This window comes from Protomyctophum parallelum (genome assembly GCF_964188405.1).
Source record: "Protomyctophum parallelum genome assembly, chromosome: 16".
NCBI lineage: Eukaryota > Metazoa > Chordata > Actinopteri > Myctophiformes > Myctophidae > Protomyctophum > Protomyctophum parallelum.
Window position 1 is genome coordinate 7,603,098 of NC_139711.1, and position 26,376 is coordinate 7,629,473.

The 26,376-nt window shown below is 41.3% G+C and overlaps 2 protein-coding genes across 3 annotated transcripts in view; both read left to right on the plus strand.

Moving 5' to 3' along the window:
* Positions 1–5,823: 5,823 nt before the first annotated feature.
* Positions 5,824–24,299, plus strand: anxa6 (annexin A6). Of its 2 annotated transcripts, none has more exons than XM_083785523.1 (25): positions 5,824–5,973; positions 7,057–7,121; positions 9,157–9,241; positions 9,374–9,468; positions 10,824–10,937; positions 11,047–11,137; positions 12,264–12,343; positions 12,463–12,519; positions 12,828–12,921; positions 13,242–13,337; positions 13,468–13,526; positions 15,018–15,140; positions 15,389–15,447; positions 15,872–15,950; positions 16,911–16,992; positions 18,964–19,058; positions 19,422–19,535; positions 19,781–19,871; positions 20,196–20,275; positions 21,258–21,311; positions 21,406–21,499; positions 21,695–21,790; positions 21,907–21,965; positions 22,423–22,560; positions 23,451–24,299. In XM_083785523.1, the coding sequence occupies exons 2-25, from the start codon at positions 7,119–7,121 to the stop codon at positions 23,511–23,513; spliced, it is 2,001 nt and encodes a 666-aa protein (XP_083641649.1). In that variant the 5' UTR covers positions 5,824–5,973; positions 7,057–7,118; the 3' UTR covers positions 23,514–24,299. The 2 variants fall into 2 exon arrangements, with proteins under 2 accessions (XP_083641649.1, XP_083641650.1); XM_083785524.1 differs by having other exon boundaries at positions 22,423–22,545.
* Positions 24,300–25,813: 1,514 nt separating this feature from the next.
* The window catches only part of tnip1 (TNFAIP3 interacting protein 1), a 34,436-nt gene continuing 33,873 nt past the window's right edge, over positions 25,814–26,376 (plus strand). Inside the window, exon 1 of the mRNA XM_083785443.1 lies at positions 25,814–25,832. The gene's annotated coding sequence lies outside the window, so the exon portion shown is untranslated. The remainder of the gene's footprint in view (positions 25,833–26,376) is intronic.

Here is a 26,376-nt window from a genome sequence, read left to right on the forward strand (position 1 = left end):
CTTTCATAGCTTATACACATGCAGCAGGCAACTCACATACTCTCATTGAGATAGCTTTCCGCTTCTTGTCTCCCATCAGGGGAATTCAGCTCACCTAATCCCTCCTGGCATCCGCCTCAGCACACAGGCGAGTGAGGCTGCTGCACCCTGCAGCTGACCTGACTACCTAACCGAGTACCTTTGACCAGCGCTTTGTCCACTATGTTTCTACAGATACCACTGGCTGAGATATACAGTACACTATGCTTAAAGCAGAACCGAATGTACAGTAGCTAATACTAGACCAACTTATGGGCAGGTGAAGCGTGAAGACCATGGTTTATGACCTGTGAGATCAAATTAAGGCTTGAATCACACCGAAGCTCAATCAATATACAATCCACCATAGACTGTAAAGATATCCACATGCATATACATGCCATTTCTTGGGGTTTTTAAGGGATAGTTGTGAGAAAATTGAACAAAAAACAAAAAAGTGCATATCAATCATAAAAATAAAAACACTGTCTTACCTTGCTCAATAAAGGCAACAATTTTAATCTCAAGGCTCTGGCTGCATCACAATGACTGCAGAGGTTCCAAGACTGAAACATTGCGATTAATATTGCTTTCTTTATGCAAGTGAAGACAGCGTGCAAGAGTTTTGTATTGTTTGATCTCTGTACATGTTTACTCCACCAATGCACCTGTCACACAGATTGTATTCAGATGTGCAAAAGACCTTTGATTACAGATTACCTTACCTGAATAGTGGAATCTGAAATAACATTTTAGAAAGAAAGAAAGAAAGAAAGAAAGAAAGAAAGAAAGAAAGAAAAAGCTGTATTGTTATGTAGACAGATACATTCTTTACCTTGTCTCTTACCCCAGGAGAACTCGGGCTTGGTAAATACATCCACTCTGTTTACTCTGATGAAGGAAACATGATTTTGACAGCGATATATACAAGGCTGGCCTGTGTGACCCTCCTACTCAGTGGAATTAGTCACAAAGTGGCCTTTCTCACTCTGGGCCAGTTTTCACCATAATGTGCTCATTATTTGACACGGGCTAGTAGGGCTACAGCAGATGTCAAAAATAGGCTACTTCTGTTCTCGCTTGCTGTTTTCGTTCGTTCGTTCGTTCTTTCTTTCTTTCTTTCTTTCTTTCTCTCTCTTTCTTTCTTTCTTTCTTTCTTTCTTTCTTTCTTTCTATTTGGTACAATAACATTTGCAGCTTAACCAATATGTATATAATGAATCATATTGCAAGATTAATAAATGCATTTGTTAGATGATAAGTGTAATCTAAACGATTACATGAAAGTAACCGCCTGCCTGCATTTTGTCTGATTTACGAGCTTGTGTCCAATAAGGCTCATTACATTTTCAAAGCAGCAGAGGTCACTGTTGATGTGAACTGAGCATTAATGTATATTCCTCTATACTAGCATTGCTATATCAGCACATTCAGTCCATTTGGGTTGTTAGCTGACAGTAGGTTCTGAGGTTATATGCTGAGTCTGACATACTTCTTACTAATCGATACAGAGTACAGACCCATATAGAGTACATATGGTTTCTCTGCTCATGTCCCAGGAGGAAACCTGTAAATCGGATGCAGGTTGGGTGGGAACCTAGACATTGTGGGCTTCCCAATGTTAAATAGGCTAATTCCCCCACAAAATGTAAAGAAATAAAAAATAAATGTATGCTGTGGAAAATGGAAGGATTACATCGATTTGGAACGCCTCGGGATGCAGGAGGAAATTACTAATGTTTCTCTGAGAGGGACATCTGGAGCTCTCTGGTGGAGCTGTTGCCCCCGCGACCCGACTACAGATAAGCGGTTGATAGAGGCCATCTATGCAGGAACAAGAGCCAAGGTGGTGCACCCCAGATGGCATCATGACGACAGTGAGGAGTTTGACATCCGGGCCGGGGTAATGCAAGGGCACACCCTAACCCCCTTCCTCTTCGCACTCAGGAAAGCCATCAGTGGATGAGAGGATCTTGGCTTCACTCTAACATCGAGGAGGTCGAGACAACACCCCAAAGTATAGTCCTGAGTCCCGACAGACCTGGACTATGCGGACGACATCAGCCTGCTCTCCGACAACGTGGAACAAGCACAGGAACACAGGAACAGAGAGTAGAGTTGGAGTGTGCCAAGGTTATTATGCTAAATGCCAAGAAAACTGAGGTTATCACCTAACATCTCAGCGGAACATCCACCTCTGACAACAACAGGAGGCACTGTGCTGAAGGAAGTCAAGGACAAGTACCTGGGCTCATGGGCCAACACAACCAAGCAAGACCTGAAAGTGAGGAAGGCACTTGCATGGAAGGCCCTGAATGACATGACCAATGTGTGGAACTCAAACCTCCCCCGTCAAATCAAACCCAGCTTCTTCTACGCAACGGTGGTGTCTGTTCTTCTTATACGGCAGTGAATGCTGGACCCTGAAGCCAACCGCCCTGCAGAAGTTTCTTGACAGGTGCTACACCAGAATGTTGCGTGCAGTACAACATCAGCAAGAGTGTACAACTGCAGTGTACATGTTACCAACAAGATTCTGTATGAGGGGGAATACCAAGGGTGAGTCAGAAAATAGCAGCCAGGAGAATGAGACTATAGCAGGACAATGTCAAAGACATCAACATTGCCAGCCAGCAAACTGGTGCTGTGTATAACCAACACGCAGGCATCGTTCACGAGGACGTACCACACAAACATATTATGTGGATGTACTCAAGAACGACGCAGGAGCGCAAAGTACTAACGAACTGGCCAGATGTAGAGAACCGGGATGACTGGCAGCGACGGTGGAGGGCTCGTCTGAGGACGACCTAGAGAGATGGATGGATGTGGAAAATGGTCGGATTCTGACCATACCAGCATGCATTTATTCTTGCATTATTGAATAATAACCTTATTCACTAATGTAAACCTGATTTGAACATGCACAGTGCATTTGTTGTACGTCGTTTGTATGGGGAATGCGTTGTGTGTGCCTTACTGACACAAATATAATTGTGCTCCTAACTTCCTATCAGATAAATTGTCAGTGTGTTTAATTACCGTGGTCATTACATTGGTCAGACGTGGCATGTTGAGAGCAGGATAGCAATGCAGACCTCAACTGGAACCGGAATTGGATTGAAGTCATCAACCGGTTGCTGTATGCCTGCTGTATCTCGGGTGGCAAACACTTGAATATGGGGCGCGAGATACAGCAGCATCTCATGCCTTGCTGTCTCCAGCCTGCATTGCAGGCTCATCATCATCATTCGAGTGCCCTCGAGATCTACGACACAAGCAGGGCTGGACTGGCCACAGGACGTACCGGGCATATTCCCGGTGCAGGGCCGCGACCGTATAGGGGCCGCCATGATAAAAAAATAAAAAAATAAAAAGATTGACAGGCAGGCATGCCAATAGGCGGCAGGCCACCAGGAAAGGTCCGGGCGTGCTGCCATTCTGCCATGCAGTGCCATTATGATAATTTCACTGTACCTGTATCAGTGAGTGACAAATAAACCCTCTACAAAGGGTTGTGTAGTTGTCTGTTGGTTTGTATCATTTATGTTGTTCTGTAAAAGTGGTGGTATTAGGGCTTGTTTGTTTGTGTGTGCCTCGACGGAGCGGGCGGTAGAGTTTATGCTATCCGCTCGCTGGTTGTGGTGGGCCGGTCTGGGAAAATGACCGGGCCAAATTCTTGTCCCAGTCCAGCCCTGGACACAAGCTGCCACACCAAGTTCATTCACAGTCAGTCCTGTGTCCCTGTACAGTCAGTCCTGTGTCCCTGTACAGTCAGTCCTGTGTCCCTATACAGTCAGTCCTGTGTCCCTATACAGTCAGTCCTGTGTCCCTATACAGTCAGTCCTGTGTCCCTGTACTCATTCACAGTCAGTCATGTGTCCCTGTACTCAGAACATCTGGAAATGTGAGTGGTCTTGTTCCTCTTGATGGGCAGGGTATAGTCTCCACAGAATAATATCCGAAATTTGCTCTATGGCAGTGTCCACTGTCCAGCAAAACTTTGTGCCACAACATACAACTGAGATGGGAGGGATGCCTCCGCAAATCTGAGCTTTAGTGGGATAGTCCCTCCATGAAAGATTCCCGGACGTGCATGCGTCATGAGGAGTCAGGTTGTAGGCCTGCAATAGTTGGTCCATGGCTTGGTGAGGCAGGCTACTTTGGGCAAGATATGGATCTATTCTCCACACATGCCACATCTGTATGATACAAAAATGCCCCATCCAGTGTTCAGTATGCCCCGCTGCTGCAGTACCAGTCCCCTCTCCCTTAATGGGAATTAACCGCGGCATCATAGTTAGCAATAGTAGCAATTTTACCATGTGACCAGAGCCAATATAGACTATTGGGAGTGACTGATGGTAATAATTACAGGGAACATGCCCTTGTTTGTAATAGGAGTTTGAGCGAGTTGTGTCAGAAAGTTCCTTCCTGTAAAAGTTGTTGATGCTCGAATGCCATGGCATGGTTTATGCTTCTGAAGTATCCATTTGTCTGTAAGTATGGAGTGTCACTGTACCTCTATGTAGCCTCGGTCCCAGGCTTTACTGACCTCTACGTCATGCTATTCCTCACCCTCTACTGGAATGGGCGTCTGAGAGGACAGAAATAGAACAGTCAACAATCTCACACTCGTGCCAGTATGCTATGGCTCAGCCTCAGCATGCATTGATCTATACCAAATTCACATTTCACAATAAGAGGGCAGCAGTTCTATCGTTAAAGGACAACTTTAGTTTTTTTCAACCAAGGTTCATGTTTTATTAGAGAAAGTAAAAGATGAGTGTTATTTTTTGTCTTCTTTCATTTGCTGCTTTCTTTCGTTTTAGGGATTTTAGCTGTTTTTGACAGGGGGCGGGGGCATTCGAGCACCTAATATGTATTGTTTTACAAAATATTATGCCGATTTATTTTTTGATTTTTTTATGCAGGTTTAATGTTTTAGTGTTTTTGTTCAATGTTTGTTTTCAAAACGCCATTGACAATAAAGAGAATTTGTTTTGTCTTAATGTTTGTTTTACATCACCATGTTGTAGATGATAAGAGTGCCCCTCACTTCACATGGGTGTGATTTTTTTTATTATAGTCCTAATAGACCCCAGGAAATTACATCTGGCCACAGAAGATCTTTTATGGTGAGATGTAATTTCCTGGGGTCTAGCAGGACTAATAGTAAAAAAGAAATCGCTATAACATTTTGTAAAATAAATACATGCGCGAATGCCCCCACCCCCCTGTCAAAAACAGCTAAAATCCCTAAAACGAAAGAAAGCAGAAAATCACTAATCTTTTACTTTCTCTAACCTAAAACATGAACCTTGGTTGAAAAAATAAATACATTTGTCCTTTAACTTGATTGGTATGCTACACAATAACACAGCTGAAGTTATTGGCAGTGCACTGTCAGACTGAATACTGTTATAATGTTGTGAACTTGTTGTGACCCTCTCAGTAAATAAATGTGGGGTGAGCTGATCAGTGAAGTTTTACAGATGTGCGCAGGAGCAGCAGAAATGTTGCTCGTGAAAAACAGAAAAAGCATCTGGCATTCAAATTCGAACGCGTGGTCTGGGTCTAGTGTAGCCCAAACATTTAGATTCTCGTAGAGGTTTTTTTTTCGAAAAAAACCCTCTACGAGAATCTAAATGTTTGGGCTAGGTCTAGTGTAGCCTATACTGGGCACGTTTCAGTTATGTCCGGATAGATCGCATCATAGCATACAGTAACAACATAGGGTTCAACACACTTTCAATTCCCGTAACCGGTAACCCCCTTTCCGTTATTGGACACGCTGCTTTAAGAGAGGCTGTCTGCGATCTCTGCGACACCACGTCAGAGGACACAACGGGACAGCTGCTGCGGGACTTGAACCGGCTGATGCGTTGGTTGGAGAGGAGCACAGTCAGCAGAGAGAACGAGAGAAAGACGCAGTGTGTCAATTTCGTGCAAAAGGTAAGCTAAAATGGATTTGTACTTCATTGCCTATAGCTTCTAATTTAAATCGTCTAGAATTAATGCAATTTAAGTTTAAATCTGCTGCTGCAGACGTAGTAGAATAAGTTTTGATAGTAGGCTACGTCACGTCATTATTGTATAGTGAGTAGGCTAGTCCTACTTATTAGCCTACTTTAGTTTGTAGATTAGGCTACCTTTAAACCGACTACAGTGGTGAGGATTGTTATTTAATTACTAGTCTATATATATTATTTAAAGTGAAAATGTTGAGTATGAGAAAAGTATAGAACGTTTCATGTCTAAACATATAGCCTAAATATGTTTAAGAAAAATAACAGGGACATTATAAAGTTGGGCTAATATGGTAGCCTTCTTCTATTATGTAATTGGGGTGCAGATAGCCTATATGGGTGTGGTCCTATACTCCCCACTCATATAGGCTACAGCAGACTAGACATTAAATCTATCATTAAATTACACTGCAGGCTATTTTGGGAGAGCTTCATCTTGAATAAACTATATATATATATATATATATGTGTTTTAATAATGTTTTAAATACCATATTATAGAAATTAAATGCCTCTCTATTTACTCATACTCATCAATGTGGAAAACGTGAATGTATAGGCCTACTGTGAAAAGTGAAAGTTGTGTGCTATCCTTGATTTCTCTTATATATTTAAAAAACAAAACATCTTTAACAATGTTTTGGAATAATAATTCAGCTTTATAGCTTTGTTCTTGCTGAAAATTTTGTGATAACCATTTTCTTTAAATCCTTTTACCTGTAGCAAAGGGTTAGAACTATAGGGAGAAGTGAGTTCCCATGTTCATGGAAAACATAATGTCTTGACCAGGATTAAAGCCAAATCTTTCCACCAACTTCCTTTTTGGGCAAATGTGAGGTCACCAATTTAAGCTAAATGGACTCCTTGTTTCTGCATTGTGGTGTTATATATGCGTATACGTATAGCTGTCCTCTCCTCCTAAAGTCATAAGAAGCAGTGATACTTTAAATTATGTGTATTCTTAGCTGAACGTGTACGTGTATTGAATTTAATGATTTCCTTCTCATAGGTTATAAACGACTGATTCCTGCAAGCACAGTGTTTATAGAGAAGACCATATAGACCGTAGGAATGGTAAGTGAGGCCTCTCTCATTTCACATTGTGTCATACATATACTCACTTATAATACTTTACTTTACTTTATTTGTTTATTTGGACAGGACAATGCATATGAATGGACGTCACATGGACGTAAATACACCGGATATAGCACAGTTGCTAATTTTCATCCGCAGCCCTCAGAGGAAACACAAAACGAAAAAAAAAACAGACAGTCAAACAGTGGAATATTTACATAACATTACATAGCATTTTCAGATTGTATTTAAAAGAGTATGTAGCACAATCCCTTATACGCAGAGGAAGGCCATTCCATGCTACACAACCCTGTACTGAGAGGACATTTTAATACACTGAGTGAATGCAGTCATACACATAACGTGTCTTTAGACATGGAATGTCTTTCTGTGAAGGAGATGCAGACGTCACAACACTGAGGTCAGTTGAATGCTAGTCTTTCATCGGCCAAAGCATGAACCTTGGAGCCATGTGACTCCTGCCATTGCTATACCTATGTGTACACTATGTGACTGAAAGACTGCACAGGACAGGATCAGTCCACAATGACTTTGCAGAATAGCAGCTGAAAACGTGTGGCAAACATCCAGCTTTACTGTAACGTTGTCTTTTTCCAATAATTCTTCTCTTGTCTGATAGAAGGTTCACAGATCGAGGCTTTATGGTTTTCCCATATAGTTTTGCCCTTTTCGTGGGATGACAAAGAAGAAATAGTCAATTCTTAGCCAGTGTTTCAGGTAGAAAACATTGGCATCAACAATGACAAATATATTTTATTCACGATCAGGTGTATGAGTATGTAACACGACACAAAACGGAATTGGTCTGAAATGCCATTTGAAAAGTCTGTTTACTCCAAGGCTTGTTGCTAGGGGGCTTGTATTTGTGGCCCTGTTACTACGGGGGTGAAGCTGTCCAGCTGTCACAAGGATAGTGTCCGAGTATCTGAGCATGTGCAGGGACCCCCTTATTGGCTGAGTAGACAAGGCCACGCCGTCGTTGGCTGACAGCCCCAATGCAGCAGGAATGCCTAGTGGCGCTTTTCCAAGGCATATAGAACCAGCTCGATTAAAATCCAGTAGCTTCATTTTCCTGAGACAGCAGCTGCAGTTCCAGCTTTTAGTGTGTGGGTTGGGTTCTCTCAGACTCTCACTCAACCCCAGTGAATGAGTTTGTAACTGAATTGAGTCATAATTATATAGTACACATCCTGAACTTGTAATTAGCTGGACATAATCATAATCAAGGCTCAGCTGTTTTTATACCTCCTATCGCATGGCGATATTTTATGTTTGGTCAATTTGCAGATCCTTTGTGAGTATTTGTGTACTCTGGTGCTGCTATGACAACTGATTTCCCCCCATGGGGATCAATAATAATAATAAACTTTATTTATATAGCACCTTTCATACATAAATGCAGCTCAAAGTGCTTCACAGGTCAGAACACAAAAATAGAATACAATAAAACACAAGCAAATATAGAATAATAGAATAATAAAGGTCTGTCTGAAGCAGCATAAAGTGACCAGGTATCTCTGTGTAACATGACTCCCGGCTACACGCACCCCCAGCCCAGTAACAACACACACACACACACACACACACTTGACGGCCGTTACGTAGCCTAAGTTAGCATATACACCTGACTTCAGGGTCACATCACATGACCTCATGAAGTACAGTACCACTGTACCAGCATTCCTGGAAAGTATAGATTGAAATTCCTTGGACTTAATGGCCTTTTAGTGAGATAGTAGATACATGCATCCTTCGACTGTAGTCACACACATCGTATTATTAGGTGCTGGGCTGAGACAGTATGACAGTATGACAGTATAACAGGCCAAGATCACACTATATAATGCCCCCCCCACACACACACACACACACACACCTTCATTTACAGATAAAACACGACATTTTGATCCTGTTACAGTAGAGTATTTTAGTTCTATTCATTACAAATGCATTTTGTGTTGCGGTGCATGGGCCACTTATAGACACAAACTTTTTGTCTGTGTTTTTGCAGGGTTTCCGAGGCATAATAACAGACGCTGAGGATTTTGATCCCAGCGCTGATGCTGAGAATCTTTACAATGCCATGAAAGGCTTTGGTGAGTGAGTATCTCATTGCTCTGTGATGGGTTGGCCAAAGACACAAAACCATGTATCTTTTAATCTTAATCTATGTGCTTGTTAATGTAATCTTGTGCCCACTAATTTTGCCTTGCCATCATTTCCTTCAGGCAGCGATAAAGAGACTATCATGGATCTGATCACTTCCAGGAGCAATGCACAGAGGCAGGAGATTATTGCATCTTACAAATCCAGTTTTGGACAGGTAAATGAATGCATCACTACTTCGTTTTACTACTTTCTTTGCCTACTGAGGCGTGTATTGGGATTGATACACCTGCCAAGCAGGCTGGCCGAGGCCATTCTCTCTCTCCTACACAGGCCACGTTGCCCGTTTGCCTTATTATCTTTGTTTGCGTTGGTTTCAGTTCAGTTGCTTTTTGCACTTGCACGTACAGTACAGTGGCACACAGCCATACACACTTTACACTACTGATACCATTGACTGTTCTCATCGTGTACGTTTTGCACAGTTCATGTAATGTTTGAGGGGCGCTAGCCCAGCCTTTGAGGGTTTGTGTCACTTGTCTGAAGACAAAAATTGCCTGATGATTGGCTGATTACCCCATGGTGGGCTGAGCAAAGTGAGGGCAGAAAAGCGAAGACGCCAAAAGTGATTGGCCGGAATGACATTTGTGATGATTTGATTGGCTGAGCACGGGTTGTGATGTATGATGACCTATGATGATATGAGTGCCCCTCACTTCACACAAGTGTGATTTTCTTTAGTTAAAAATAAAATAATGTTAAGTTTACTCCTGTGTTTCATCTCCCCTTTTGTCATGACGAGAGCCAGTTCCTGACAATTATATGGCCGACCAATCAGTGCAAGCTAAAGTGTCTCCACATAATGTCACCATGAGTGCCCTCTCCATGGAAGGTTAAACTGGTGGCTGCGTTGATTGAATGCTATTTTTCATTGTATTTTAGCCCCGATATGTTTCCTCAGTCCCTACACTCATTCTGTAGCTCCGAGATGAGCTTCAGAAGCTACAGAGCTACAGAATGAGCCCTTCGCAAACTAACTTTGTGTTGCCTATTTGTAGATATATTATATTCAGACATGTTGGTGTTGGTTCCTTGTTCAACGCAAGGTCGGATGTTTACCAGGTATCATGATTTGTAGCACAAAATGTACGCTGTTCTAGTTTGTTGATTATGATTCATGCAATATAGTCCTACCTACCTACTTACCTTTTTTAGTGTTGTTGCGCAACCAAACTATAGTAATCGCCCGACTTTATTTATAGAGCAACCGCCAAAAATGTTGTATTTATTATTCCGTCCCCTTTGTGACGTCATGTTGGTCAATACATCATACATCTTCATCATACTGTACTTAGCAACCACACAGAATTGCACATTTTCTAGTCATAAGTTGCTCTGGATAAAATCATAGACTTGCTAAATGTCTACAGTACTCTACACTGTAAATTGTATGACAATATGTTATGTTAATCTATACTTGCTACAGTGAGTAATTATAGTATAACATTTCAGCTTCCGAGGGTACAGTAGCTCTCAAGGGCACATATGTAACCATGTAATGTCACTGTGCAGGACCTGATTGATGACCTGAAATATGAGCTAACGGGCAAGTTTGAACGTCTCATCGTTAGTCTGATGAGACCCCAAGCATACCACGATGCCAAGGAAATCCATGATGCCGTCAAGGTATTGTTAGTTAATATTTATAGTATCATAATATTTTTTTCTCATTATACTCACTTGAGCAATTGGAAGCAGAGGCCATTTCACATTCAATTTCATGCTATATTTCCAGGGAGCCGGAACCAACGAGAGATGTCTGATTGAAGTCCTGGCCTCCAGAAACAACCAGCAGATACATGACATGGTAGCAGCTTACAGGGATGGTGAGCCATTATTTTATTAATTTGATGTATATCAATGAGATAAAAAGTCAGCAATGTTTATTTAAGAACTGTTTTGGTATTTTTTGATTCATACTGACTTTATAGTGACTGGGTTTTTGGGTGTCAAATAGGTGAATTATCAGTTGCTTAAATCTGCTATGAATAATTTGTATGTCTTACTTGAGATTCAAACACGGGTCTCTTGCATGGGAGACCAAACATCTACCGCTCCTATCCACATTTGTCATATAGCCCATAAGTCTTTGCGTTTGTGTGTGCATAAGTTTCCTCTTTCTCTTGCTGTGTTGCCAGTTTTGCAAGAGAAACAAGTGGCCAGGTCTATGAAAACAAGCACAAATGAAAATACTTGATTACAAGCTCACAGCGACACATTGTGAGGTTGTACATCTGTTATTTAAAAAAAATATTTTTTATTTTATTTTATTCTTTAATAAAAAAAACACAAAATATGTTCAGATGGATGTCTGTGGACAATTACATAGTATTCATCTGGGTTTCCTTGATGTGAAGAAATGTGGAAGCAAGCCCAAATAAGCAACTACTATACACTTCAAGCCCAAAAAAACATCAACCAGCCACTACCAATAATTTATTTGCAAGTGACTTTACAGAAAAAACAAGGTTGCGCTTATAATAAGCAGACATGGCAACATGGCCTGTAGGAAGCAAAGCACACACACAAGGAGCCCCAGTATGTTGGCTGGGGAAAAGTGGATAACATGAAATCCCTGCATGGCCAGGGGAGATATTGCGCTTCTGAGCTTCTGGTGGTACTAGTTGTCAGCCAATGTCTTACCCAATTTTCAAACATTTTCACACTCGTGTGAAGTGAGGGACGCTCTTATCATCATACGTTCCATGCTCAGCCAATCAAATCATCACATTCCGTGATGATTTGATAAGCTGTGCACTCAAAAATACAGAATAATAGCTGATCGACAAGCTCACCATGCAACCAGCAGTACAAGACGGTGGTTGTACTGCAGCAGCTCCCATGTTGTGAACGTGTGTCATTTTTTTATGTGTGTAATGTTTTGCTGCATGCGTGCTCAGCGAACCTGACCAGGATAAATGTAAGAACTAACAGTGCTGTGTTTGTCTCCAGCCTATGGAAGCGACATAGAGGAGGACGTGATTGGAGACACTTCAGGACACTTTAAGAAGATGCTGGTTGTTCTGCTTCAGGTTTGTTCAACTGCAAGACAACTGTGGACTTGTTGTCGCAATGCATGCAGTCATTGACTGGAGTTGAATGGTCTTGTGTGTGTCACTTGGTTGGTGACTGTTGGCATTCATTATTCAAGGGGACCAGAGATGAATCAGGAGTGGTGGATGCAGACTTGGTGGAGCAGGATGCACAGGTTAGCGTCCAATATGAAAATAGACTCAGTAGGACATGGTATAAGAAATGTGCCACTGATCGGGCCAGCTGTTTGCAAGGACAAACACTCTTATAAACAAATCTGCCGAGTGGCAACTGTAAACCAGAACCAGTGACACCGCAGTTATGATTAACTACAAGGCAGCGCTCCGCGGATTCGTCTATAGACGGCTAGCCTCCTGCCGGGCCACGTCATAATACTTATACTTGTAAGTTAATTTCATAAATACGCTTTGTTGAAGACCAAGGGATCTCCATACATGATTCTTTCTCTCTCTCCCTGTTCAGGACTTGTATTCCGCAGGTGAAGAGCAGTGGGGGACAGACGAGGCCAAATTCATCATGATCCTGGGAAGCCGCAGTGTGACCCACCTCAAGATGGGTGAGAACTAAAACGTGCTCTGGGTTGAAACTACGATGGAACTGTGGAATGCAGGCATACGCACCGTGAACTTGAGGGAGTTGGGAGTTGGGAGTTACAGTTGGGAGTTACAGTACATGCCACATCAGCTGTCACGCTGTTACATTGTTTGTATACACAAGGTTATTTGTGTGCTAACCAAATATTGTGGGAATGTATGAACAGAACGCCTCAACCACTATTCCTACTCTGTTTATTTGGTTGTGTTATGCATTGAAATTAGAATATGGTACAGGATGATTCGACTCACAAATGTTTGTTTCATTGTCTTGTTCTTGTAGCTTTTGATGCCTACGAACGTATTGCAGAGAAGTCTATAGAGGACAGTTTAAAGAGTGAGCTGTCGGGAGACTTTGAGAGGCTTATGCTGGCCGTGGGTAAGAAGAACCACACCACCTTTTATCAGCCAATTTCACTCTGCATTTTTCTTAGGACTAGCTGATGTGATTGGGAATGTCAAGTTACCTATTAATGCAGCCAGGCTTTGTGTCATGTCCTTTCCCACAGTCCAGTGCATACGGAGTGTTCCCATGTTCTTTGCCAAGCGCCTTTACTTCTCAATGAAGGTGAATATACTTAGTGACAACAACAGCATGTTACCTTATGTGTACAGCATGCATCACTTTAGTTCAGTGTAGTATTTTCTTTTCTTTCTTTCTTTATCCTATACTTATGTAACCAAAATAGAAGGCGTTGTTTTCACAGCAACACAACCCGGAGCCTAGTAGCCTACTGTATGAATAGGCCTATCTCACAGCCATTCCCGCCCCCTTTCCAGACCTAGTGGTGTTGACGTGACGTCACTCCATAGACATTACATTTTTAAAAGACCTACATTCAGAAGCCATAAACAACGTCCATATAGCCTTACTCATGGACCAAAGCAGAGCTACATCCCTACCTGCTTTCTCTGCACCATTTAAGGCCGTTTCCAAATGTTAAAATGTAAAAGCCAACCAATATTATTATGAAGAAAACAAGATGTTAAGACCGCTAAAACAAACCTTCAGAAAAAGCGTTGTTTATGGCTTCTGAATGTAGGTCTTTTAACATGTAATGTGTATGGAGTGACGTCACGTCAACACCATTAGCTCAGAAAAGCAGAAAAGGGGGCGGGGAAGGGCTGTGAGATAGGCCTATTAGGGATAAATTGGCCTAAAACTCCTGTAGTGTGATTAACTTGATTGTAGTGGGCCAGTTAGGTCAATCTTGGAATACGCACGCAGCATGCTCCCATGCACACCCTGATGGCCAGTACGACACTGATCACTGTAGCCTTGCAAAGTCAGATGATCACAGATCTCCACTTACTGATATATGTGTAACATCTCAATTCAATGCATGGGCTAAAAACCAGGCGGAAACTATTTTGAAATATAATATAAACAATAATAACATTGCAGAAACAATGCAAATATTTTACGGCGGTCCCTCATATTGGGACAATATCAGGATTGATTTTCAAGAAAGCAGCAGGTGTAGGTTTGTTAGCGCTGGGTTTCTCCATTGTTCTCTAGCCCATACATTGAATGTTGTTTTCCCCAGACAATCAGTAGGCGGATATATCTGATTGTCTGGCTATGTGAGACTATACTGCTCACATGGTATACAACAATAGTGCATATTACACATAGGAATAAATTAAATAACATAATGGAGACACTTGACATTTTTACCATTTATTTGCTTCTTTCTATACCGGCAGACAGCGAGATTGTTTGTATTTGCAAACGGATCAAGTGATTGTTTAACCCATTTTGACCTGAGATCAGATTCTAAAAATGTCTGTTTGAAAATGACAGTTTTCTGAAAAAGCTATGTTTCTATGTCAGTCGAAAAAATATATTCAAAAATAGCAGACCTACAAGCTCGCTGTGAGCTTGTAGCTCTGCTATTTTTCAATAGCTAAAGCATAACATAATGCTAACCCCAAAATGGGTTTAAACTTTAAACAATCACTTTAAACTTTAAAGTGTTTAGTCTATTTATGGTTTTAACACTGACCTTCCTCTACCTGGTTCTAAATGGAATGTATTCTCTCCCCCTCATGTCTTCAGGGTCTCGGTACGGCTGACAGCACTCTCATCAGGATCATGGTCTGTCGCTCTGAAATAGACATGTTGGATATCCGAGAATGCTTCCGTCTCCTATACGAGAAGTCTCTTTATAACATGATTAAGGTTGGGAGCCAGCTATACTTCTATTGTGTACTATTCAAAAACTATTCACAAGATACTGTGAAGGCTGATATACTGTATACTTTGTCGCAAGTCCCTTTGATGCAAAAATGACATGTATCCAACAGAAAAGGCATTAAGAACTGTTTTTGAAGTTGTGTAATGTAAGTCTTGTCTAGCGGCACTTGTTAAACGGGTTGTTTAAAGAAATTATATTTGTATTAATGTGTATTTTTCATTCAACGATTCAGGATGACACATCGGGTGATTACAAGAGGTCTCTACTCAATCTGTGTGGTGGAGATGATGAGTAAGTTACGTATGGCTGTATGCAGCAGCCACCACAAGGTGGCAGTAGTGCACTAATTATCCAATAACCTACCATCATGCGTAGACTCACTAGAGGGCTCTTGTGCAAAAAAAAAAGGGAAAAGAAAAGAAAGTTACAACATGACACGGAAAAATGAGAGGTATCCATTACAGGACCACATCACACAAGAAATATATAATATAAAGATAGGCCTGCCGGCACAGAAGCAGCTATAGTTTGGAATATTGGATGTGACAGAAGGGTTTTTGGTGAGGTTATATTTTGAAAATAGGCAGGCTAAGTTCTAACGCTGAGCGTATAATGCATACCATAACTGAAACATTGCCCTATTATGTTTCACTGTTTAAACTGATCTGTGCTCTTTGTAAAGTTGTCTCCTATATTTTTGTATTGATCATTACAGCTTAGCTGGAGAATTCTTCCCCGAAGCAGCTCAGATAGCCTACAAGATGTGGGAACAAAGTTCCATGACCAAAGTCCAGGTTTGGCCCCATCCGTTGACCACCATAGATGTGTCATTGCATGTCTCGGCTTGGCGATGGATGGCATGCATCTTCATTACTGACCATGCTATGCAGAGATTAAAATAGGGTGCATGTTGCATCCCAAAACGCAGTTTATAGTTAAGGGACGCAATACAACAACGGCCTCTGCATCCACGGGATGCACTACTGTACTGTTTTTTTATTCTAGTTTATTTTGCTAGCTTTAGTTATAATAACCATTTCTTCTTCTGTTTTCTACATGAATATAACCACATTATACATATACATTTTAATTAAAAAAGAATTAAAGTTAAATGCTGCAATTTGTAAAAATGGCAAAATATGACTTCTAACATCATTGAAGTGGGACTGATAAAATGTCCCTGAGGCTCATCTAAAAGGCCATCCCTGCATCCCAGGACTCATTACATTGAAAACCTATTTACATCGCCGCTATGCGCTATTGATTGCGGGGCCTCAGAGTTGTGGCGATAATGCGACAATGCTCACACAGCAAAGGCTTTGTCTGACTGCAGAGGACAGGATCAGAATGCTGTTCATTTTACACATCGGAGCACTGAAATACCAGCGGTTCTTGTTACGATGCTCTGTCCAAACTGGACCCTTAAGGGACCAGGGAATGTCACGGAGATCTCAGCATTTTAGCGAACAAAAGGCAGCCTCACAAAATGTTTATCTGATTCAGTTGTTCTTCAGTCCCCCTGCACCCCCCCCCCCCCTCTGCCCCCTGACATTGGTGTCAAGGCATCTAACCTCAGCAGGGCTCACTCCCCCTCAAATGTCAGGGGAATATTGTCATAAACCTTTGTGAAAATGCCAACCTCCAGAGGCATTGTATTACCGCATTTCGCTTTGCCTCTCCGCATTGTGTGCTGTGTGCACGTCTCGTGACGACGTCTGTATCCATATCAAACTTACATCCTTTTTCTGTCCCAGCTGAGACCAACCATCCGTCCCGCTGCAGGGTTCGACCCCGCCGCTGACGCACCAGCTCTGAGGAAAGCCATGAAAGGATTTGGTATGATGGCATTTAAGGAAATTCAAACTTATTTATTTACCTATTATTATTAAAACAAAAAGCACAAAAACAAAACAAAACAAACAAACAAAATAGAAAATGGCAAGCAGCACATACACAATACAGTCAGTTATTCATTAGGGGAAAGAAATATACAAATATATCATGATCATGACATTTGCCTTCAGGCCTGCGCCATGGAGCTTTTAAGTGGAGTGCAGTGTGCGCAATACTGGGCCCCACTCTTTAAGCCCAAGGTTCATCTGCCATGGCCAAGCAAGCTGGGACTGTGACAGAGAGGTCCTCAGCCCGTAGGTTTTAAGTCAGAGTTTCCCTCTCCTAGGCAGGCTGCTGACAAGAGCTATAAAGAGGTCTGTCTCCCCTACTATTTACCCATAGCTGGGGCAGTGGTTGACAGGCGCCAGGGCGTATCCGCACACCGGCGGATCCCCATGCAGTTACCATGTCCACACATGGTACCACGAGGAGGCACTGCAGAAGTCTTGATGGTGGAGAGGCTGTGACCGGCAGACAAATATATATATACACATACATATACATACACAACACACATGGGCACATCAGAAGGCAAATTGCAAGAGTACAGCTGGGGCTCTCCAATCCACTGGCCAATTTGGCACTGAGCCTTTCCATTGGAAGTACTCTGTAGATGTCTCTATATGCAGGGCTGCACACAACTTTTTTGGTCTAGTACTCAGAGGAGCACCTGGAGGAGTTTCTTGGTGCTCCTAAAATGCGGCGACCCGTCTCGCCGGATGGATAAAAGAGGGATGAATAACTTATAGCAAAACAATATTTATTGGATAAGTGGGGAGTCAATGGAGGGTATAGAATGGCTCTTGTTGTAGATTCATCCCATTATTAAAAAAATCTCAATTTGCTAAAATCTAGGTGCATGTGTGGTCCAGCCCTATGGAATGCATATTATAATAAAAACAACTTAATACTTCCTAAGGATAATATGAGCATCAAAGCAATATTTAGATTTATTATTATTTTGTATTTAAATAACCGATCTACTAGCTCACAACTTGTTGCGACACGTTGTGAGCTTGCAGATCAGCTATTTATTTAACATGCGACACATCGTACGGCGAAGCATACATTAGGCTTCCCTAGTTCCCTTTTGTTTTTAGCTGAGGCGACGTACGTAGTCAGATAGTCAGACACACATGGCTCCTCGGTGCAAAAATAAACAGTGTACACTACCCGACTTTACGATAATAAGGGACAGTATGTCGAGACACAGTGTTCATGTTGGGCAGCAGCAGTGCCAGTCCGCAATGCTTTAAACTCTTCCCACTCCACTATGTCGGAACTAAAACCTTAATACCCGTAAAAAGTCGGTGGCCGGTGCCTAGGCTGTGAGAGACGCTAATATGCCTCGGATTCGGGTTCTGAGACGGCATCGCACACGAGCAACCATGCTGCTCCAGCAGCCGGAAAACAAACACAAGCACAGCGGCAAATGGGAAGAGTGCAAAGCATCCAAAGCATGCCCTTTTACACCAGAGACTACAGTAGTTTGCTATCTGAAACGGAGAAGACGAAACTATTTGTGTCAGGTTTTCCAGTGTCAACCGCCCTCCGCCTCCTCCCAGGCTCCCAGCAGAAAGCAGCATGGAATCCTCCCCCTTTTGAGTAAGGACGCGCTGTGATTGGCCAGTAGCCACTTTGAGTGGCAGTCGGTGGAAAATGCTCTCGCCACAGAATTTACTAGTATTCTGGCCATAATAATCATTCTGGGCGGCCCCGGCTGTTGGTACGCAGAAGCGCTTCCCGGCGCTTGATTGACAGCGCATTTTGAATTTTGACGACGCATGCGCGGTGGCGCACCACTTATGTGCAGCCCTGTCTATACGACTTGAGTCACTGATGGAGGTTTTTCGTGAATCCAATGAAACAAAATGCATTTTGATATATGATATATTATCTCTTGGTTGGTAACAGGAACTGATGAAGATGCTATCATTGACATTGTTGCACAGAGAAGCAATGCTCAGAGACAAGAGATCAGACAGAGCTTCAAATCCCTATTGGGCAGGGTGAGTGAGCAGCATCACTGGCGCCATTATATGAATATAATGTGGTGGCAGGCAGTATTAACATGAGCATGATCATATTGGTCTTTTGACCTGTAAATGTCTTATGTCAGTGATATGGACCACTGAAGAGAAGGCGGCGATCCGAGCACTCAAAAAAGTATAGAAATGAGGAGAAAAAAAATCATAGTACTTTATTAATAATATTAAAATGAGCACTTAGTTGATTTTCTTTTTTTCGCTTTGCAATATAATATGGGCCACTTGGATGCTCGTCTAGGTGCAGAAACAGAATAGTCCAGCAAAGTCATATGATTCACTGAAATTTGTGTTCAGCCTGTCAATTGTTTTGATCTATCCTCACAGGACCTGATGAAGGACCTGAAGTCTGAGCTGTCAAAGAACTTGGAGAGGCTTATCATTAGTCTTATGTTGAACCCAGCTGAGTTTGATGCCAAAATGATGAGGAAAGCGATGGAGGTGAAAACAACTCAAACAACAAAATTATTTTACAAGGAGCAAGAAACCATATAGCACCCTGCTATTGTATACAACTATGCTATAATTGGCATCTGACAACAACAAAAAAAGACTTCTTACATATAGAGAACCAGCACACACTTTTACTCAGCTGTATGGCCTCATTCTTGTACATCAATATGGTGAGCGTCTGCCTGCCAGTGCACTGGCTTGTGTTGTGTTGTAAAACTCTGATGTTGTGACAGGGGGCCGGTACAGATGAACACTCTCTGATTGAGATCCTGGTCACCAGGAACAATGAACAGATTCAAGCCATGAACGCTGCATATGAGATTGGTGAGAACTGAGAACGTTTCAGTTCCTCTGTGATACCATTTGTGGTCTTTTATTCTGTTACTAAAGGACTGACTGAATACATCATTGTCTATACGCTTCTTCGGCCATATAAACCTAGACAATTTTCCAGTTAATAGCTATATTTTTTGATTTCTCATTTGTTTACATTTCCTCCAAAGACCTTAAAACGTTATCAAACTCACTAAATAATTGAGTCAATGTTGGCTAAACATCATTGTGCATTTAAGAAATAATGGATATAGTCCTTTGATACTCATTATGTGCAGTACATACATCAAATCATCGAGAATTTTTGTTTTGTAGGCTATAAAAAGACTATGGAGGAAGCCATTCAGTCAGACACTTCAGGACTTTTCTGTCGGATCCTTGTTTCTCTGGCTCAGGTAAAACGTCTTCCTTGAGGGAAGTGGCAACTTATGTTAACTAACTTGTTTTTTTTGTTTCCAGTAACCCACTCATTGGTTGCAATCAGGTGCTGCAGTACAGGAAATAGCTGTTACTTTAAGTATGAACTATTTAATTTAGAGATTGAAATTAATTCATTAATTTTCAAAAATCATTTTAAGTATTCACATTACTTCATTTAAAAAAACTCTGAACTAAAACTTACCAATGCATCACACCATAAAATGTTAGGTTGTATATTAGCCCTGAAACTTGACTGTCATGATTATCATGACAGTCATGGCGCAATTAACTGCAGCCTGTTTTACGCAATTGCTACATTTACAGTCCAAACGTGTATATAAACATTCAGATTTCAGATATAAAGTCCTCGCCACATGTGCCACGGGTGTTGGAAATTTTCTGGTACAGCGATTAGCATTGCTGCATCCCGCATTGTTTAATAAAAAGCATTTTTATCCAAGCGCGCCAGCTACTTTTCTCAAACGGGGTTCGTTTGGGAAATCCACAGTTGCACACCGGGAGTGCACTCGCCTATTAGTCTGTATTGGCAGTGCGGTCAGCGTGCGTATATCGAACACACCGAGTGCCACGCCCACACTCTAAGTATAATAAAAAGGAGGTACCCTAACTAAGATACTGGGTTCAAGCTATTCAACTCCCTCCCCCAAAGCCTAAGGCAAGATACAGATCCTAAACTATAAGACCTCCTCAAGGAGTCTCTTACGCCAGCCCTCTGACAAGCTCCCTGCTAATACAGGAAATCATCATTACAGTAGCGATCACGTAAAACAGGCGGAAGTTAAGCCATGGCGCTCGTGAAGTGTGAGCATCATGTGAACCATGGCTAGGTTGTATATGAGAAATTTAGTATTAGGATTTAGGGCTTAAGAAAATGTTGTTGTTTTTACAAATTGTACCCGGTTCAATTCATAACCAAAAATGTTTTACTCTGTTCAGGGTACACGAGAGGAGGGGCCAGTAGACGAAGAACGAGCTGATGTGGATGCTCAGGTGACTTTACAGTGCACTGTTTCAATATCTTCTTAATACTGAAAAGATTTTAAAGTTGCAATGGTTGCAATTGTTCTTTTATTGAACTCCACAGGAACTGGCAGATGCTTGCAATGCAGACTCTGATGAAATGGAAATTAAGTTTATGAGCATTCTGTGTACCAGGAGTTTCCCTCATCTTAGGAGGGGTAAGTGCCAAGATTAAGGGACAAATTAACTCCATGCAATCAAAATGATAAATAATTTAACAAAAAGAGTCTGATCTGTGATTATTTCTTAACTATATATATATATATATATATATATATATATATATATAGTTAAGAAATATATATATATATATACATGATGTGTGATAATTAACGATACACTATCTTTTACAGTGTTTACAGAATTTGTACGAGCCTCCAATAAGGACATTGAGCAGATAATCAAGAAGGAGATGTCAGGAGACGTTAAGAATGCCTTCCTTGGAATTGGTGATTACGGAACTTGACCTTTGGCCATATAAAATGTTCCTCCAGTCCTGTAGTGATGACAGTTATAGTGTGGCTCATCCTCAGACATTTATTTCTCCTTCTCCTTTCCTCTACAGTTCGTAGTGTAAAGAACCAGCCAGCCTATTTTGCAGACCGCTTGTACAAAGCAATGAAGGTAAATCTATGTGTGCATACATGCTCCTTTCAAGCAGATGGTGCTTTTGTCTTTTAACACCAGGCCTTGAGGAATGCCACCCTGAAGCCACATTCAGGGTCTGTAGAACCTACGCAAAGGGTCATAATTGTCAGTATATCTCCTGCTGCACTTTAATTCTGTGTATGCATGCTTTGTGTTGTATTTCTGTGATTTCTTGAATTGTAGCTGTTCCACTTGCTGTTAACCACTTTACGGCCTATTTCATACTTTGTTGTGCGATGGTGTCGCTGAAGAATAGTGAAAATGGCAAATCTACAAGCTCACAACGTATTGAATTGGGAGTTGGGACACATTGTGAGCTTGTAGATTTGCTATTTCTGCCATTTGTGGAAAATAATGGGTTAGTTAGGGGTAATGAGGACGGCAGGTTGAAAGTGGTTTACGATGTGAATAAACAGGCTTGTCTCCTCCTCAGGGCCTCGGCACAGACGACAGAGCGCTCATTCGGATCATGGTTTCCCGCAGTGAGATAGACCTTTTCAATATTCGCAAAGAGTTCAAGGACGCACAAGACGCCTCCCTCCATGAATTCATCCAGGTAGAAACCATGGTTGTAAGTGTCTATTGTCTATTTATTAACACCCTCTGTTTGTATAGTGTCTACATGTGAGCTTCTGTGTGTCCTGACTCTGTAGAGGAAGTTTTGTCCTCTCTGGGGGACAGAACACATCCTTTCTAGTGGGGTGGTGGGGGGCGTGATGCTGTATATCTTCCTGTGGTGGACTATTAGGTCTGTGGCTGTTTTACAGCTGTTTAGGAATTTCCCTGTGCATGCTTGACTTCCTCTGTATGTATACCTGTGCGTGATTGGTGAACGACAGAACAGACAGGAAGTACCCAATTGCAGCTCCATATTTACTTAGCGCTTAAATCACCCAGAAGACCAATAATGTCATTTAGGGTAACTAGGGTTATTTAGGGTAGATTAGTCTGCCAGTGCCAGAATAGATGCCACAAATTATAAAGTTATGCTGCAGCGTGGACTGTCACATTGTTTATTTTTTTGTCAGATTATGTATTCTCATTTTATGGCTAAAATGAGAATATCTATTTCTTGTGTTTATTCGCACCCTCTATATTTTATTTCCCTCTATTTTCCTCTTAAGTGTGTAACTAACCTTGTGTTTGTTAAATGAGTTTCTGACTGTTTCCAGCATGTATTGCTTGTGTCACAGTTTCCCACAGCAACAGAATGACTTCTAAAAGCTTCAGACATCTGATGTAAACTTTACATTGTAAAGGACAATTCCTGTTTTTTAAATAACCATTTATTCCTCTTTTAATGGTATTACTATTTGGCTAACTGAGCTTATTTATCATCTCTACCTGGTATTTGACTTCCATTTCAGTAAGTAAGGAAAAAACTGGAATTCTCCTTTCATTTAGGATTGTTTTATATATTTCTGCCCAATTTTGTTTCTTAAAGCTGTATTTCTTCCCTAGGGTGATACCTCAGGAGACTACCGCAAAACCCTGCTGTTGCTCTGTGGGGGAGATGATGCCTGATGCTGGAGATGAAGCCTGATGCTGGTGTCGTGCACTGTAAATAGCAGATCTACAAGCTCACAACATGCAGCGACATGTTGTGAGCTTGCCTTGTATATCAGCTATTTATGGTGTACACAGATGACTCTGTATGAATGGAATTGTGGAGGGGAACCGTCAGTATATTTTTGTTGTTTGTCACTAACTGCTGCCACTCTCTCATGCCAAACCAAGTGACCTACAGTATGACCGCCTAGCCTTCCAAGCAAATTGTCTGCTGTCACGCTCGTGTTTTCTTGTCAGTCAGGGAAACTTTTATTCTTTGTTTTTTCTTTTCTGTTTAGTTTTTTTTAGTTTTATAATGAACCCAAAATTGTATAATGAATGATGGTAAATTTAGTCTGCAATGCTTGGCTACAGGTCTAACTAAACCTAGCCTCGGTACCAGGCTTTCATTTTTGTTGGTGCAAAAATTGAAAGCCTGGAGGAACGCATTGGCCGCTCTGGTCTAAAAGTGGGAGCCAACCCTTCCGGGTGGGCGTCGCTCCAAATGATGTGACGTAGCGCTGCACTAGGGGGGAGAGGAGGGGCCGGGGGTGACGGACAGATCGATGAGATCCAATCAAGGCGTGCGCAAATCTCAGCCGCGACCCGCCCCTCTAGACCAGAAACCTAACACGTTAGCTCAGGCTAAACTAAACCTGTTCCAGTCTTATCTTCTAACTTGTGACCGAGATGTATACACGTGTACAGTGACGAATGTATGATTTCAAGTTATCACATCTAACTGAATTAAACGAATCCAAATCGAAGTCATTGCTGTCCTCTTCTTTTTGGTGTGCCATTGAAAACTATTTCAAGACATTTCTTGAATGTTATATTAAGACTGAGTGGTTATAGTTAGAGATCCTTTTTGGCTCTTTGTACATTCTGGGCTGTGGGAGGGGACCAGTGGTTCATGTGGAGAGCTGGTAGGGCCAGTTCAATGATTAACTCTGTTGATATTGGCCATACCACTGGGAAGAGCAGAATGAAATGGGAGATTGAACACCAGGAAACTCCCCATTCTAATACACTGCCCTACTGAACAAACAAAATACAGTACGAAACTGTACAGGCTTTTAATAGCATTTCAGTGTTTTGTGGTCTGAGGCTATACTCTAAAACAGTTTGATATTTTATGGCAGTTACGCAAGGTTCTTCAAGACTGGTGCACCGTGCCGTTATATTGCTTTGTCTATCAGAGTACAATGTCAATCCATGACCATCATTATCCAGACCAACACAACAAAGGAACAAAGAAATGAAAAAAGATGCCTCGCAGACTCCTTCAATTTAATTCTAAAAGAAGATGTTGCTTATGGTAGGTATGCAGCTTTCTTGTATACTTTGTCTGCTAAATGCATAACTTGTGGTATTTGCACACATCTGATGTGTTCCTCATTTCATGCAACCTGGTTACAGTATATGTGTACACTTGGTTAGGCACCATGACAACACAGCTGTCAACTGATAGTGGAGTAAAAACACATTCTCTGTTGGAGACTCTGCGTCAGTTCACTGCATAGCAGGGTATGTTAGAGTGCAGCTGTTGTCAGCAGGCCATCTTTGAGTTAAAAGAGGAAAGGAGAAAAAAGATGTCTGAGGCGAGGAAATCCCCTTCAGTGGGCTAACATCCAAGGCAACAAAATACACTCTGCAGCATTCAAAGTTTTAGTGGCAGAACACAACCTCAAATTGCTCCATTTGATGTTAATTATCCGAGATTAAGAGATGAAATTCAATAGCGCATATACTAGTTATAAATTATAATGCAGTCCCTGTCAAAATATACGTTTTTGGTGAATTTCCTTTTGACAGCTTACTGCGCAGCACTTACATTTGTACAGGATAAACCACCAAATATTGTGATCTACATATTTTTAAGTTGTCATGCAAAAGTGTGGCTTTTGGCAGATTTTTGGACCCATCTTGGGCAAAGTAATGATAATTATGTATAGTCAGTATAGCTGCAAGAGTCACCCACACACCTTTAATCTGCATTTGCTGCACTGTTCAAATGATTTTTGATTGATTGCAATCTTCATATTACTTTGCTGTGGTCCATAGAACATGTGCATAAATTATTGTGTTCTTCGTGTTTGTAAACAAAGAGGAAATAAATGGGCTTGGATGTTTCTCACTTCATGTCATTTTACTCTCTAAAGCGGGCCATTGGACACATACCAGGTTCTGTTGACTGGGCTATGTGGAAATTCCCCAAGTCTCACTGTGAAATTGCTTCCCCCCATTCACCAGTTTCCTTAAAAAGTGCCTTTCCGACACACGCCGAATGTGTGGGTGAGTTTATGCTTGTTTATTCACATGAGAGAATTAGAGAGAACATTTTATTTATTTGTTGGGTCTATTTGGTTGTCGGTGAACTGAAAGGATTTCTTGTTTTCATTTAAATCATATCTTCTTTGCTGTCTAACATGGACGGATGGCACTTTCGATATAGCAGTATATCTCCATTCTAATTATTATTGCAATTGTATTTATTCTCTTTTTTTTCTCTCTGCAATTCTGTAGGAGAATATAGCTACCGCTTTGATGTTATCTAATTCAAATTCATTTTCTATTTGTTTATTTCAATGCTATAATTATTAAAGTGAATTTGAGTCTAAAACATTTGTTAAATTCACATTTATAATTTGTCACTTAAAGTAAGAAACTTTTGTCATTGTTAGAAAGCTATTTGATAAGTTTATATAACAAACTGTTATCTCAACAAACTGTGTTAAAAAAGTTACAAATATTAAAGCTCAACGAAATCGAATGATAGATCTGAGAGATGTCCATTAAAACGAGATCGTTTTGACATCCACAGGAGTGTATCTCCACT